General features: G+C 45.9%; 6 protein-coding genes across 6 annotated transcripts; 5 read left to right on the plus strand and 1 right to left on the minus strand.

The window, feature by feature from the left end:
- Positions 1-1,788: 1,788 nt before the first annotated feature.
- On the plus strand, positions 1,789-2,607 carry N7495_006861 (uncharacterized protein; the record flags this gene model as incomplete). Its single annotated transcript, XM_057209512.1, has 1 exon — positions 1,789-2,607. The coding sequence occupies one exon, from the start codon at positions 1,789-1,791 to the stop codon at positions 2,605-2,607; it is 819 nt and encodes a 272-aa protein (XP_057063286.1).
- A 1,088-nt stretch (positions 2,608-3,695) lies between these two features.
- On the plus strand, positions 3,696-4,869 carry N7495_006862 (uncharacterized protein; the record flags this gene model as incomplete). Its single annotated transcript, XM_057209513.1, has 3 exons — positions 3,696-3,963; positions 4,020-4,268; positions 4,340-4,869. The coding sequence occupies 3 exons, from the start codon at positions 3,696-3,698 to the stop codon at positions 4,867-4,869; spliced, it is 1,047 nt and encodes a 348-aa protein (XP_057063287.1).
- A 1,102-nt stretch (positions 4,870-5,971) lies between these two features.
- On the plus strand, positions 5,972-6,807 carry med8 (RNA polymerase II mediator complex subunit MED8; the record flags this gene model as incomplete). The annotated part of the gene is made up of 2 exons (XM_057209514.1): positions 5,972-6,096; positions 6,183-6,807. 2 exons carry the CDS (start codon positions 5,972-5,974, stop codon positions 6,805-6,807), a joined length of 750 nt encoding a protein of 249 aa, XP_057063288.1.
- A 170-nt stretch (positions 6,808-6,977) lies between these two features.
- On the minus strand, positions 6,978-7,940 carry N7495_006864 (putative monosaccharide-P-dolichol utilization protein; the record flags this gene model as incomplete). Its single annotated transcript, XM_057209515.1, has 2 exons — positions 6,978-7,250; positions 7,314-7,940. 2 exons carry the CDS (start codon positions 7,938-7,940, stop codon positions 6,978-6,980), a joined length of 900 nt encoding a protein of 299 aa, XP_057063289.1.
- Positions 7,941-8,063: 123 nt separating this feature from the next.
- On the plus strand, positions 8,064-9,629 carry cox10 (protoheme IX farnesyltransferase; the record flags this gene model as incomplete). Its single annotated transcript, XM_057209516.1, has 1 exon — positions 8,064-9,629. The coding sequence occupies one exon, from the start codon at positions 8,064-8,066 to the stop codon at positions 9,627-9,629; it is 1,566 nt and encodes a 521-aa protein (XP_057063290.1).
- A 2,884-nt stretch (positions 9,630-12,513) lies between these two features.
- N7495_006866 (uncharacterized protein) lies at positions 12,514-12,849 on the plus strand (the record flags this gene model as incomplete). Its single annotated transcript, XM_057209517.1, has 1 exon — positions 12,514-12,849. The coding sequence occupies one exon, from the start codon at positions 12,514-12,516 to the stop codon at positions 12,847-12,849; it is 336 nt and encodes a 111-aa protein (XP_057063291.1).
- Between the last annotated feature and the right edge of the window lie 1,133 nt (positions 12,850-13,982).

A 13,982-nucleotide genomic window follows, 5' to 3' on the forward strand; every position in this document is an offset into this window, starting at 1 on the left:
TATGCGGCGTTTACTTTTGACGACTACTATCACGAAGAGCGAAGGCGTAAGGTGTTTCCAATGTTCTGTATGTGAATTTAGAGATGGCAGAAATCTGTGATTTCTAATTCCAAGATTATTCAATCCTTGATTCAAAGAGGAACTAGAAGAAAAAGCAAAAGCAAAGAAACAAATGCATTTGATACCCTAAACCCCACTGCCCTAAGCTCCACTAGGGACGCGGTCCGTGCCCGTCTTTCTCTTCCTGGTCATTCTTGCATTCTTGCACTTTTGCAATCTGCCTTCTGATTCCTGAAGTCTCGTCAAAACATTTGAAACACTTGACTCCAAAGACGTTTTTTCTAGATGGGATTGTATCCGTGCACAAATAAGCTCTGTCATATTGCCAAGAGGCGGGAGTAACCTTGTTTCAATCAGATCCGAGGTTCAGCCTCTATTGACTCCGGCTTACCTGACTGTTTTTATTATTCATAAAGATATCTTATATGATTTCTTGAATCTCCACTCTCAGGTCTGGCTCTCAGGCCTGGAATGCACTCATTTGCAGGGGCGGAAGATAATACGCATGACTGGTGAAACCGCGTATCTTTTTCAACGTCGACCCCTCTTTTGACCCCTGTTGGTCATCGGCCTTTTTCATCCTACCAGACAATCTTCCATGAATCAAGCGGCATGATCATCTCAAGGTCCCTGTCACAGAGAGCATACATATGTACTTATGACCCGTCAGTTCAAATTCCTTTTGAGACATAGGCGTCCAACGATGTTTTCGTTATCTCCAAGATTGATCATTTCAAAACAAAGCTAGTACGGATATTTCCCTAGTCACAATTTGGCTCTTACGCCGTATGTTATATGCAATTTTTGAAGCTCGTGCGCCGGCGCAGATCCCTGAACAAGCGCCATGCCAAGACGACGGCGAAATTATGGATTGACACTAGCTTGAGTAACCCATGCCTGATTCACCATCGACCACTTGAACTGCGATATGGGGCGCAAATTGCTATGTAATTTAATCGACCTCGACATGGAGTAGTACCTAGGTAGATCCATGCTCAGGTAGACCGGAGAATGAAGCCTGCTTATCCACTCACCTAGGCATTTATATTGCTTAACCCTTCTTGGCTATAACTGTGTACAAATGCTGCAGCCATCACCGCATTCTTACTTACATCCTGTTTAAATAGTCTGGCCCCCTAATCCCTTACCTTGTTGTCGCGCTTGTGGTTCCCTGATGTGACATTCTTAAGAAGCGCTACCTGGGTACTACCTAGGTATTGTATTGGTTTTGCATAGTATTCGTCCCAAGTGGCGCTCCGAAAGCAACCGACAGAGGGGTTGACCCGTTGTCTCGGGCCCTAACTCGGAGTTTCTCATCAATGACTGGATAGTTTTGATTTTCCAATTCCGGCTGGTGAAATATCTGGAAGATCTTCTCTCTTATTGTATGCAGTGCAGACATACGATTCATTGCTAAGTCCCCTCTTCAAGTCCCTCTTTTATTGATATAACTTCAACTCATGTGGCGTGCTGCCTACCTACTATCTCTCGTTTCTTTACTCCATTCCCTAAGGTTGCCTTGTCCTAGTCCTATATAGGCACCTTACTATCAGACTAGCCCCGCGATCACCCTATGTGGAAATCCAAATTAGTCTTGAGATGAGCACCACAGAGGGAGCGGCCTGTCCTCCCACTGATGTTCATTCGTTCAAATTCTAATTGAAAGAGAGTTATACATATTGAATCATACCCTTTCTCGGCTTTTCGATGGTCAATTTGCTCACAGCCATGGCAAACATCATGAAAAAGCTCAAGCGGAGACGCAGGCTCTCATCTGAGCTGCATGATCGCTGGGGCGACCCGTCCATCAGCTACCCCATAAACGGATCTTGGAACCAGTGGAATCAGTCATCAGAATGTGCCACAACGCTAGATGATGCACAGAATCTTCAATCTGATGGGGCACATCGCTATATTCCTATGAGCCCAGAGCAATCTCAGCAACCAGATGATTCGGTTCTGATTGACCCTAATAGACATAACTTCTCTCCTCAATTCCCAAAGGGCTACTTTGATGAAAACATCCGGCATCGTCCCGGAAAACTCCAAAACCTGCCCGGAAATGACCTTGCTATCAATCTACCCCGACACGATCTACACGATGACTATGAAACTTCGACCGTCGAAGGGTCTTGCGACGAAGAAAATGAAGAACGCGATACGTTGAGAAACCCCGGAAAATTAAACCATCGTGGCGAAATGTTAAATTATTCACCGGGAGAAGACTATAATCCCTATCCCCAGCCAGCAAAGTCCCCACCGCTATCTGTAACCTCGCGTATGCGTCGTGTCAGTATACAAAGCGCGACGACAGATAAATCAGGATCTCTCGTCGGAGCCAGCTCAAGACGTACGAGCTATACCGCCCCTTCGTCTGTCTCCGCTCCTTCACTGCCTCCTGACACGCCACGATATGTGTTTAATTCCATGCATCCTTCACACGCAGAGAAACGATCTACTCGCTCGCGACACCGGGAACCTGAACCTCAAATCCATGTACAATTACGAGAAGAGATGGTGCCGTCCTATGATGATTTGTTTGGTTGATCGGATACTTAAATATTTTCTATTGCTTTTCTTTGGGTCGGAACCTTTCTTCATCTTGCGGTTGGGAACCTTGGAATATTATTCAGATATGTGTGGCCTTATGTTTGCTTTTTAGTCTATGTTTCGGACCTTGGGAATTCGTTGGGTGGAATTTACAACAATCTTCAATCAATCGAGATTAAATATTGCAATTCAAGCTCTGGAGTTCTCGCTTATAGTGGACTCATATGTACTCATACGTCCTCTTATCTCGCTGTATCCGTTTTGTAAAGTTTTGCGGCTCGTTTGCTGTCCGCGGGTACCACTGAAGCCCTAATCTTCAGTTACGCGCTAGGGAGGTGTCTTCAAACTACGCAACTTACCTTCAAGGTTGCCGCCTACTTACCTGAAATTCAAGACTTGAGACTTTACAGGCTACGACTTTTCTGGAGATGCTGCTAATTCACAGAAAGTATTTACGTACTTCTACCGCATTGGGCAAAGAGGGGTTAGTAAACGCCCGCAGTATTATGCAGTCCTTGTCACAGTCACAGCTGCCAATCACCAATCAGATATCACACTTCATCACCTTCATCACGCCTAGAGAAGATCGCTACTAACTGGCCGATCACTTTTTTCCACCAGCCTTCGATTCCCAACCACTCAGCAAAGTGGCTCTCATCCAGCCTGTGTGTGATGAGCTCTAAGCGCCGAGGAGCAAAATGAATATGCTAGATTCAATAGGCACATCGTTTTGGCTGTTCAACAGAGCCACACTCAGGCCACATCGAATGAGAAATGATTTGCTCCCCTGCTAGCTTTTTTTTTCGCGAACTGCATCAGTCCACTCGGCCATCACATACTAGTCACCTCGTACCGTGAGTGAGCTTTCTGGTCCTGAAAAAAGAAGCTTTTCCTCTCAAGCATTTCATGAGTCTGGCCTGCATTTCCTCTTTCATACATTGTTCTTCCCATGAGATCGTCGCCCTCCCCTGGCGCTGGGCCTCATCTTCTACTCCATTCTCAGTGGTCGCAAATGTTACAGAAGCCGTAAGATCTGTTTGTATCCAAAAATGCATGGACTTCAAGTCCGCAGCTCATCTCACAAGATGCTGCCAACTATTCTGGGGATATTTTTGTTCAGCAATATATTTCCTACCGTTTTTGGGCTGACGACAACGCCGGGCTCGCCCTGCGAGAGTCGCTGCAGTAAATGGGGCTCCACCTCCAGTACTAACGCCTCCGAGATCGTATGTCTAGACACTGCGTACAACACCACCTCCAAAGGCCAGGCTTTTGCAGACTGCGTCACTTGCCTATTGGATAGCACTTTCTATGATTCCGGTACTGGCTCGGCTGACGTTAAATGGGGTCTCTGTATGTCAATTTCGTCAGTTCGGAACAAAATTGACTTCTAACGTTACTTCAATTAGACAATCTTCGCTTTGCGTTTTCAACCTGTGTTTATGGATTCCCAACACAGGTTTCCAACGTCTCCTCTCCGTGTCCAGTTGGATGTGCAGGTGTTCAGGATGCGGTGGAATTCGATGTAGGAAGCCCCAGTGTGTCCAACCTGGACTCCTGGTGCGATCAATCAAGCTTTGCAGACAACGTTGTCAACACCTGCGAAGCATGCTACAACGGAACCACCTATCCACAGCAGCAGCTTTATCTTGCCAACTGTAAGTGTTCATTGTCAGCTGGAATGACGGTCAAGGAAAAAATGAAGTGGTGATTGACGTTTTCGATGCAGTCCTTGAATCAATTCGATACAATTGCCACTTCCCAGCCGTCAGCGGATCAAAATTTGATGTCTCTCCAACGAGAATCTTCTATGAGAGTCTCCTTCCCTCAAGCCTTTCCCTCACCACCCCAACATCCTCACACTCAGGTGTAAACCTAGGCCTGGTAATCGCAGTCCCGGTGATAGGATTCATCATCATCCTGATCGCCCTAGGAACCTGCTGCTTCTTTTTCATCCGATGGCGTCGCAGACGCCACCGTAAACAACGTTACCAAAGCCACCAGTATCCTATCTGTATGGACCCATCCCAGGCTGCGCAACATGGGTGGGATAATCAGGAGCAGATGTATGCCCAGATGCATGCGGCTGCAGCAGCTGGATTTGTATTTGTGGATAGCGATGGTCATCCACAGGACCCTGGGTATGGACATGAGTTACTCAAGATTCCTGTTCAGCAGGATATCACAGAGACTGCTCCTGCTCAACTTCAAGCCCAGGATATGCATGGCTTCCAGCCTGATCAGAAGCATGCCTTATAACGATGTTCAATGATACCCAAGATAACTGTGAATGATTTTCGGCGAGTGTAAAGCATTGCTTGTGCGTGAGGATTATAAGTAATATTGATCATCACTTACAGGATTCAAAGATTGTTGTGCGAGTCGGTTCGCGATGTTGATAAAGTAATGACCGAGGATGAGAGGTGTTGATACCATGGCGTTGTTGAATCTATCTTTTTGATATCTGTTCTTTTAGCTGAAATTGATCATCTCTTGCGACTGGAATTGGACTTTCAGAATGTAGGCCTCCTGGCTCCAATATTGGGGTTCCTCATCCGTACAGATGAGAAAAATGGTGAAAGAATGTGTGAAAGTGAAGCTGAATAAATTATACCAAGTAACTTAATGGTCCCTGGACAGACATACCTACCCAGGTATGTATGTAGAAATTCCTGGAGGTGAGAATGGAGCGGAGATGGTATTGTCTATATATACTCTTGCTCAGGCAGCCTCATCTAGACTCCTTGATGTGTATATTGAGAATAAGCACCCACTATCCGACGAAATAAATTTGAATGTCTAAAAATAACAGCGGGACAAACGTTTGTGGTAGAATCAGCCATTTCTAATAAACCTGAATAGTATATAGAGCCGAGGGACTCAGGGATTGGTTGGGCTTAATGTGCCCGCGTTTCAGCACGCACCGCCAAGCGTCTGAGGGTTCAATGCCTAGTTAGGCAGGGACTCGTTATATGATATTTTTAGTTATTGGGTAAATGAGACTTGTAAATGATATGAATTCAGGGTGAATCACATAACCTCTAGTGTGATGTCTCCGTACAAGATGCCCATTGGTGGTCCTGGGATTGCCAGCGCTGTTGAGGAGATCTTCTAGTAGATAATCCACTTAGTTCCATACATTTGATGAACTGTGCTTCAAAGTATGTACAAAATTCACTTCGAAATAATTATTTGGTTAATTATTAGAGATTGCGTGGGATTCGTTCGCAATGCCTATTTTTCAAAGTTGGTACCTAAAGTTGATGCGGAGTAGTTGGTGGTAAGCTTTGAAGTTAAGGTCGAATATTGAAAGCTTCGTCCGTTTATCTTAACCGCACATCAACACCACATCCTGCACAATATGGCTACCCTCACTCATGACCAGAACAAATCCCTCGAGCAATCGCGCCAACGGCTGGTCCAATTAAATCGCTCCATCGTCTCCCTAATATCAAGTCTCAATCAGTCCGACCCTCTTCCACCATGGTTCGCATCTCCTACCAGCAAATAACCAACCCCACGCTACATATACCTCGTGTAATCAGAACTTGAACTAACAACAAATCCAAAAGGTCATCCCTTCAATCACAAGCAAGCATCATATCGAATAACCTCGTTAGCGTCTCCGAGCATCTTTCCGACCATCGCGATCTCTTCTCCTCGGTCGTAGCCTACCCAGGCCCCGATTTCCCAGGTCGTACACATGCAAATGCCCTTGAACAGCTTCTACGCACAAAACTTGATCCTCGCGTTGAGGACTGGGTTGCGCGCGGCCGCGAAGCTGGTACAGCGCCATCTCAAAGCACTACGAATCCGGGCGCATCACCAGGAAATGGACCGCTCAGCGAGGCAGACCTGGCCAAACTATGGGAATGGGCACCACTAGAAGCTAATCAAGAAGCGAGACGGCGCAATTGGGGCGGTGACTTTACGCTTGAAGAGCGCGAGGCTGGCATTGAGAATGTCATCACGGGATTAAAAAGGCAATTGGAGGATGATGAGGGAAGTGAGGATGACGACGAAGAAGAAGATGATGATGAGGGCGAAGATCAAATGGACATCGTGGGTGTGCACCGTAAGTCTGGGGGTGGTGCTGGGTTGGAGTTTGATATTGCTCCTCGCCATGCCCATGTGGCAGAGCCAGTTGTGCCGCTGAGTGAAATCTTGAGGTACATGATGACTGGCAAGATGCCGTAGTCTCGACACTGAAATAAATTAACATGGTCGTGTTTTTCCAACTGGATTTTATAATGCCACATGCCATGCATCTACAGAACTACTGGATATCCCTCTTTGAACCAAGTGTATAAATTCCAAAAAATGGTTGCAGTATTACAATGACTATAATATATAAGGAACGAAGTAATTTAACCCCGTCGGCGTGTGCTAGGGCTCTTTGAGCCCGCCTTAGGGGAGACACCAGAGCTTACGCCCCTGGTGGTCTTCTCTACGGTCTTTGCCTGGGAGTTCTTCTTCGATGTCTTCTTCTGTGCCGGACTGTTCCAGTAATAGACCATCTGGGCTGCGAGAATCACGTTGAGGGAGAAGCCAGCGATGAATCCATAGAGAATGAGCTTGTCGTCGACTTCTTGCAGGGTGGTGAAGATTCTGGACAGCGATCCAACGAGGTAGTTGAAGATCTAGGACAATCACATGGTCAGTAGGGGATTAAAAACTCTGGTTTGATTCAAGCGTGAGCTTACCGCGAATGCGCTCAACTGTCCGGTTCCGCCCTCCCGCCAGATGGCATAGATCTGGGGTGCTTTGCTAGCCACACCAAGAGCGCCAGCACCAGCTTGTAAGTAAGACATGGTCTGCGCATCGACAAGGGTCTGGTCGAAGAGTAGTGTGTATACGCTGGCAGCAACCACCGCGATAAAGGTAGCAGCAGCAGCGGATCGACCAGCGTAGGTCAGGACGAGAACTCCAACGGCAACATCTTGGACAGCAATGAGAGCGGACTCGCCATAGGTACTGAAGGGAAACTGGTTGCGAACGCCGTATGATAGAGTGATGAGCAAGCTGGCGGTTTCAAGGGCGTACGAGACGAAAGAGACACCAGCAGATGAGCGGGAGTTGATCAGCTTCAGGATTTGGGGAACCTTGACAACGGCACTAGCGCCGACAATAGCAAGGCCAAGCGCCTTGGAAATGGCCAAGGATGTGCACGCCGGGTCCTTTGTAACATCGAGGTCGAGCAGTAGTGCGCTATGGCATGGTGCGCCGATCAATGAGACAACAACGTCATGAACGGGCTCGGGAATAGCCTCGACGATAGGACGGAGATAGGGTTGGAGAGGATCCAGAATAGTCTTTTGTAGGGCGTCCATTATGTGAGAGTAAGATGTTGTTGTTGCTCAAAACGAGGAAGAATGTGTTTTCAATGTCAATGTTGACACTCTTTAACTGTCCTGTTCTAAACAGCGGGATTGGTCCGTGCGGCCGCCGGCGAAATGTTCGCACCTTTCCACCTTTCGATCTTCCGCTCCCCTCCAGGACTCAGACGCGCCATGATACCTCTCCGGTTCGCCATACAAAGGCCGACGCCTCAGGAGGCACTATCATGCTCACGGTGCCTGATTCGATCCAGGATCAGTCGCCCGTCTGCGATTCGTGGATTCCTATCATCCTCACATCGGCAAAACGGGATCGCCGAGAACCAGATCTCCGCCCTCCAAAAGACATACTTTTCTCCTAATCGGGCTCAGGATGGCTCGGTTAAGAGATTAGCATTTCATTCCTCCTCTGCATCTGCCAATTCCGTGAACTCATCAACGTCACAATCTGCAAGCAATGCGCCTCAAAGCTCGACCAATTCAGCCCCATCTGGGTCAATTGCACCAGAATCTCAGAATCATGAGCTTCCACATCGACGGAGGAAGCGATTGAAGGAACTTGAAATAGAAAATGGCAAAGAAGAACACGCCATCTCGCCCGATGCATCGGCTCAATTATCAAATTACTCATCCGCTCTTCCCTCCACCTCGATACGCCGGAAATTTGCAGCCTACCTCGCCTTGACAAAACCCCGGTTATCTTTCTTGATTCTCCTCAGCACAACATCTGCTTACAGCATGTATCCTATCTCATCTCTGCTCACCCTTGACCCGGCAATGACACAACTCCCCACTCTCTCAACCTCGACCTTGACTTTCATATACTTGACCATCGGTACGTTCCTAGCAAGCTGCAGTGCCAACACAATGAACATGGTATTTGAACCTAAATTTGACGCGTTGATGTCCCGCACCCGAAACCGCCCACTAGTTCGGGGACTAATGTCCCGCCGCGCGGCTGTGTTCTTCGCTATTGGCACTGCAGCTGTTGGTCTCGGATCGCTATACATTGGAACAAATCCTACTGTTACTGCTCTGGGCGCAGCGAACATTGTGCTCTATGCATTCATATATACGCCTCTAAAGCGCATCTCTGTCATTAACACATGGGTTGGAGCGCTGGTAGGAGGCATTCCCCCATTGATGGGTTGGGTTGCAGCTGCTGGACAAGTAGCAACAACAGGTCATGACACCTGGCGCGACATGCTCTTCAGCGAAGACAGCATTGGCGGTTGGCTCCTCGCTGGAATTCTGTTTGCGTGGCAATTTCCACACTTCAACGCACTCTCCCATACTATCCGTGAAGAATACAAGGGTGCCGGCTACCGGATGTTAGCATGGGTTAACCCGGCCATGAATGCTCGTGTCGCATTAAGGTACTCTGTACTCATGTTCCCCATCTCAATTGGCCTTTGGTGGATTGGTACCGTTGGCCATGGGTTTTTGGTTGGAAGTACAATCGCCAATGGATGGCTTGTCCGCGAGGCTTACCGCTTCTGGAAGCACCAGGGTACCCAAGGTACCGCCCGTGGCCTTTTCTGGGCTAGTATTTGGCAGTTGCCTATTCTTCTTGTCGGAGGTATGGTGACAAAGAAAGGCCTGTGGGACGGCATCTGGCAAAAGATCTTCGGCCATCCCGAGGAGGACGATGATGAATATTTTTATTATGAAGACGAAGAATAGCCTGGTCGACACGCCTCCAGATTTGACATTTTCGAATCATGCTAGTGTATCATGAAGCCAGACTGATTTGTCGAATGCATGAGGCCGATTGATTTACCGAACAGAGAAAATCTTTTGTTAGGCTCACATCACTGATTGACAGTCTGATCGAACTTGTACTTATACTTTTCTCCTATTCTTCATTTTCTTGTTTCATTATATAGGGCGGTTGGGTTTGGCGTTTCTATCGCTATTTTTTGTACAACAATGTCTATATGCATCTATCATCTCAAGATATCCTCTTCCCATTGGAAAGGATCTTCAACAACACCTTCTAATTCAATATGCTGTTTTAGTAACCATGAGAACATCGAAGGAATTGATAGAGGTCTCTAGAAGCCTGAATGTCGATTCTCTTACAATTATTATACTCAGGTAAAAACATCGAGATATCACTGGTCACACAATTTGACTGCTACTAGTCATCTCTAGCCAGCGCTCCAGGGCTTCTAGGACATGGTAATCGCTTTGCAGACAGCAAATAAAACCCTTTTGAACATGGAAAGTATTCGTGTACATCACCAGCTTCCCATTCCACACCTCGTTTCGAGGCCTTGGGATGCCTACCTAGGTAATTATTGGACAAAACACTCGGTCCGAGGTTCATGGTGGCCAATCAGCCTCTCGAGAGGGGAAGCATATAGTTGATTTATTTCCTATCGCTTAGCTTTCTGTTTCAGTGCCTAGGGATTGCTGCTTTTTGTTCACTGGGTAAAGCTGGGAATGCCTATAATAAAACTCTGAGGCCGTAAGGGTTGAGCAGTGGTAGGGTCAACAAAACGCATCAGACTACTCAGGTAGTCCATGGGTACCATATTTTGAGCACTCAGCCCTTTCTTACGCTACACCAAAAGGGAACTAGTGGAAACAAGGATACTGAATTTAGAATTGTTTCTGATGGTCGAGGTTTAAATCTTTCCATCCACATACACAAAAGATGGCGCAAAAATTTGAATGGGTCTATATCGTTGATCTTGAAGTAGGCAAGGGAAATTTTGCTCAAATTACTCACTCGGAGTTACCCAGGCATAACCAAGCATATATAAGTTAAAGTAAAATCTCTCTGAAACATCATCATAACTTCTCTTCATCCTTTTATATATATACACTTAACTTGATTTCTCTTACCGGCACCTTTTCACCTAATCGCTCATGGGCCAGAGATAGTATCATGGTCAACGAAACAATATTGAAAAAGAGAAGGTAGGCTGTTGGAGAAATGCGCTCAAAAAGAATAGGATTGCAATTTTTGATCGAGTCACTCAAGGCGAAAGGGACGATATAGCACACCTAGGGATATGCAGTTTGTGTGATGATACACTTTTCCCTATCGTGTGCAAAGCATTTTGCAGATTCCGATCGGTCTCCACTGTTTTTCGTGTTTTCGTTGGCAGTAGAAGGAGCCTTTTCACTGGTAGTCCGTCCTTTCCTAGGACTTATGTTGCTATTGGTTCGAGGCATTCTGCCATCGGGAGAATCAGGATGATCGTCAAGGAGTCTAGTTTGTCTCTAAGATGCATCAGATTGTGTGCATATTGAGGACTGCTGAAATGCTTTCTTGGGCTCGGCGAAAAAAGACCTGATGAGAACCTCCAATTTTGTCAAAACCATAATTTGAAATGGAGGCAACTGAGATCGGAGGTCTCTTAGTATATCCATAGGTGCGATTAACATGGTGGAGAATTGCATCACGGTGAACTGTCGTTTTGTGGCATCAGATACTGGCTTTTCGTCTATCCGAGAGCTGCAATTCCCGCTCTTCATTAAGGCGAACACGTCTGATCCAACCAACCATCTCATCAATAACACATCGTTGATATTGCTTCATCCGGGATATAATTTCTCAACTTGTGAACGATGTGGTGATAATGAATCCATTCATCCTGAAGGAGTGTTGCTTGGTGTCTAAAACGCGAGGTTTTCGAAGTCTTTGGTTGCTGGAAAGCGTTGATGTCGGTTCGAGATGTCAAACAGCCGGGGCTTAAGGCCCAAGGATAATATATGTTCTCCAAAATCGAACATCTAAAGTGACAGCGTTGAAAGCGTAGGGGCTTATTATGCATGAGAAAGGCATTTATCGAGAAAGATTGAAAGGAAAGAGATCGTATATGAGGACAGCGTTTGAAACAAGCGGAGCATGTAGTAGGAAGAATCTTGAGAATGAGGGGAGTTTTGAGTTGGGAAGTGTTTTGAAAATAATAATAGTGGGAAGTGAAGTATGAAAGTTACTTAATAATGGTTATTCAGCCCCACTTCTCTACTTCCCCATCCAATAATATTAATTATTTCTACTTCTGCTTCTGCTCCCACTTCTGAGTCCACGGTACGCTCATTTTATATTAAATATTTGGGCTTTCTTGAAATATACTTATCAGGGGTTTAACAAAAACCAATCACCTCCTTGTTGTGATTGATAGTCTCCTAAAATGATAGAATAGTTGATCTAATGCTAGGGTTGTGTGCAAATCCAAAGGAGGAAGGATATCCACTCATAAGTAATTTTTGGTCTTCCACTCCTCTTTTTTTTACTTTTCTTCTCACAGCCCTCAGTTCAGTAATTCTAAAGCCATTCCCTAAGTTCCCAATCATTCAATTCACTCGAAAATCCAGCAATGGAGGGAAGAATTGGAAAGATGAAATCGACTGGGCACAAGAGAAAGCTGAAGATGGCAAATGAGAAGGCGTCGTCGGCTGGTATGTTTCTTGATCTTACTCCCGCAAGTTAGGATGGAGTATTGATATCATTTATAAATAGCACGCGTCACTGAACAATTCGCCATGGAAGCAGCCAAATAAATCTTTGCCCCGCAAGACCAAGACCAAGATGTTTCAAGATGCTGTGAAGATGGCTCGGAACTCAGTTTCTAGAGCTCAGCTAGTGACTAGCGTTTTCCATAGCACCCAACTGGTGAGCAGCGATCTTGTTAGCAATCAGCCACCAGCCACCACCTATGCCTCTGATATCGAGCCCGCAATCAGCGAGTCACAAGGTGACAATGCCGAGCCGGTCGACCAGCTATCCCATTTGATGAGTATGGTCAGACTCGACATAGAGGCTCTCTTCCCTCCGGACCCAGTGTCTAGCGAAGAGAGGATGAGAACAATACCCTTATGGGCGGGTTTAAGCCTGTCTAGGGTGGAACATGATGGCTGCGTTGCTTCTGCATCGCCGGCCCTCTAGGTATACGTAGAAATCCTCTACTTCGGTCTTGAATTTTATAATTCATATGATGACGATGACTGCGTTACTTTTGTATCACCGGCCGTCTGCGTGGATATCCTTACTTCGGTATTGGATTTTGTAATTCGCACAACAGCAATCAGTTTGAGCCTCTACGCGACGCTATTGAAAATCTTAATCATTTAATAAATATCAGGGTTTTAGAAAAGCAGAACAAAATTAGGACAGTTCCTGTTGATTTAACTCTTCGCTTTCTCCCTCAGGCGCTTCGGTCGCCTTAATTCGTTCTTTTCGTCAACTTCCGCGCCATTCCTCCTGCACTTTTTCGAGCCTTCTCAGTAGCTTAGAGAGGACGATTTATCATAGTTTGCTTTAGTTCATGGATGTGATATTTCATGTCGAGCGGGTATTGGATTTCTTCTTTGTTTCGCATGATGACCACTGTCTTTGGTCGAGGCTAACAAATGATCTTTATTAGTAGATCCATTCTCAAATTGCCGCTTAGTATCACTCTGCTGTATATGGTGAATTAGATAGTGAAACGCACCTTCTTTGCCGTCAATGATGTAAGGTTTTGCATTTGTATATGTTTCTTGCTTGTTACCCGGCTCATATGATTCTGACGGATATTTGTCTTGAAAGCTAGAGTCAATTGGCAGGAGGAGAGGTCAAAGATGGATCTAAGTCCATGTTTTTTGAGGTAGGAATATATCCAGTATTGAAGTTTTGAAAAAGCCTCCTGGATGCTCATAGGCTCGGTATCTGCATTAGAGCCATCGTCTTTAATTGGAATAGACTCCATAGAGTCTCATTTCGTTCCCAATGAGGGAGACGTACCCATAGCATCTACCATGATGACTAGGGCCAAGGATCTAAATAATGGAGCTAGCGTGTCGCAGTTTATTGAGGTGGCTTATTCAGCTCCTCAGTGCTTGCTCAGTGAGCGAATTAGGTCGCTCAGATATACCCCAAGTCAAACTCCATAGTGGGAGAATAAAAAAACTGGAATTTTGGAATGGAGGTGAGGTCAGGATTGGAATGCAAAAGGTGAGTGATTTGAAGCTAATCAGAATCATTAACATTGATTCTTTCTTGACACATCCTTAAGCCGTTTCGATAGTTGTTTTGAAGCG

The sequence above is a fragment of the Penicillium taxi genome, assembly GCF_028828555.1.
Source record: "Penicillium taxi strain IBT 34144 chromosome Unknown utg000004l_segment0_segment0, whole genome shotgun sequence".
In the NCBI taxonomy this organism is placed as follows: Eukaryota; Fungi; Ascomycota; class Eurotiomycetes; order Eurotiales; family Aspergillaceae; genus Penicillium; species Penicillium taxi.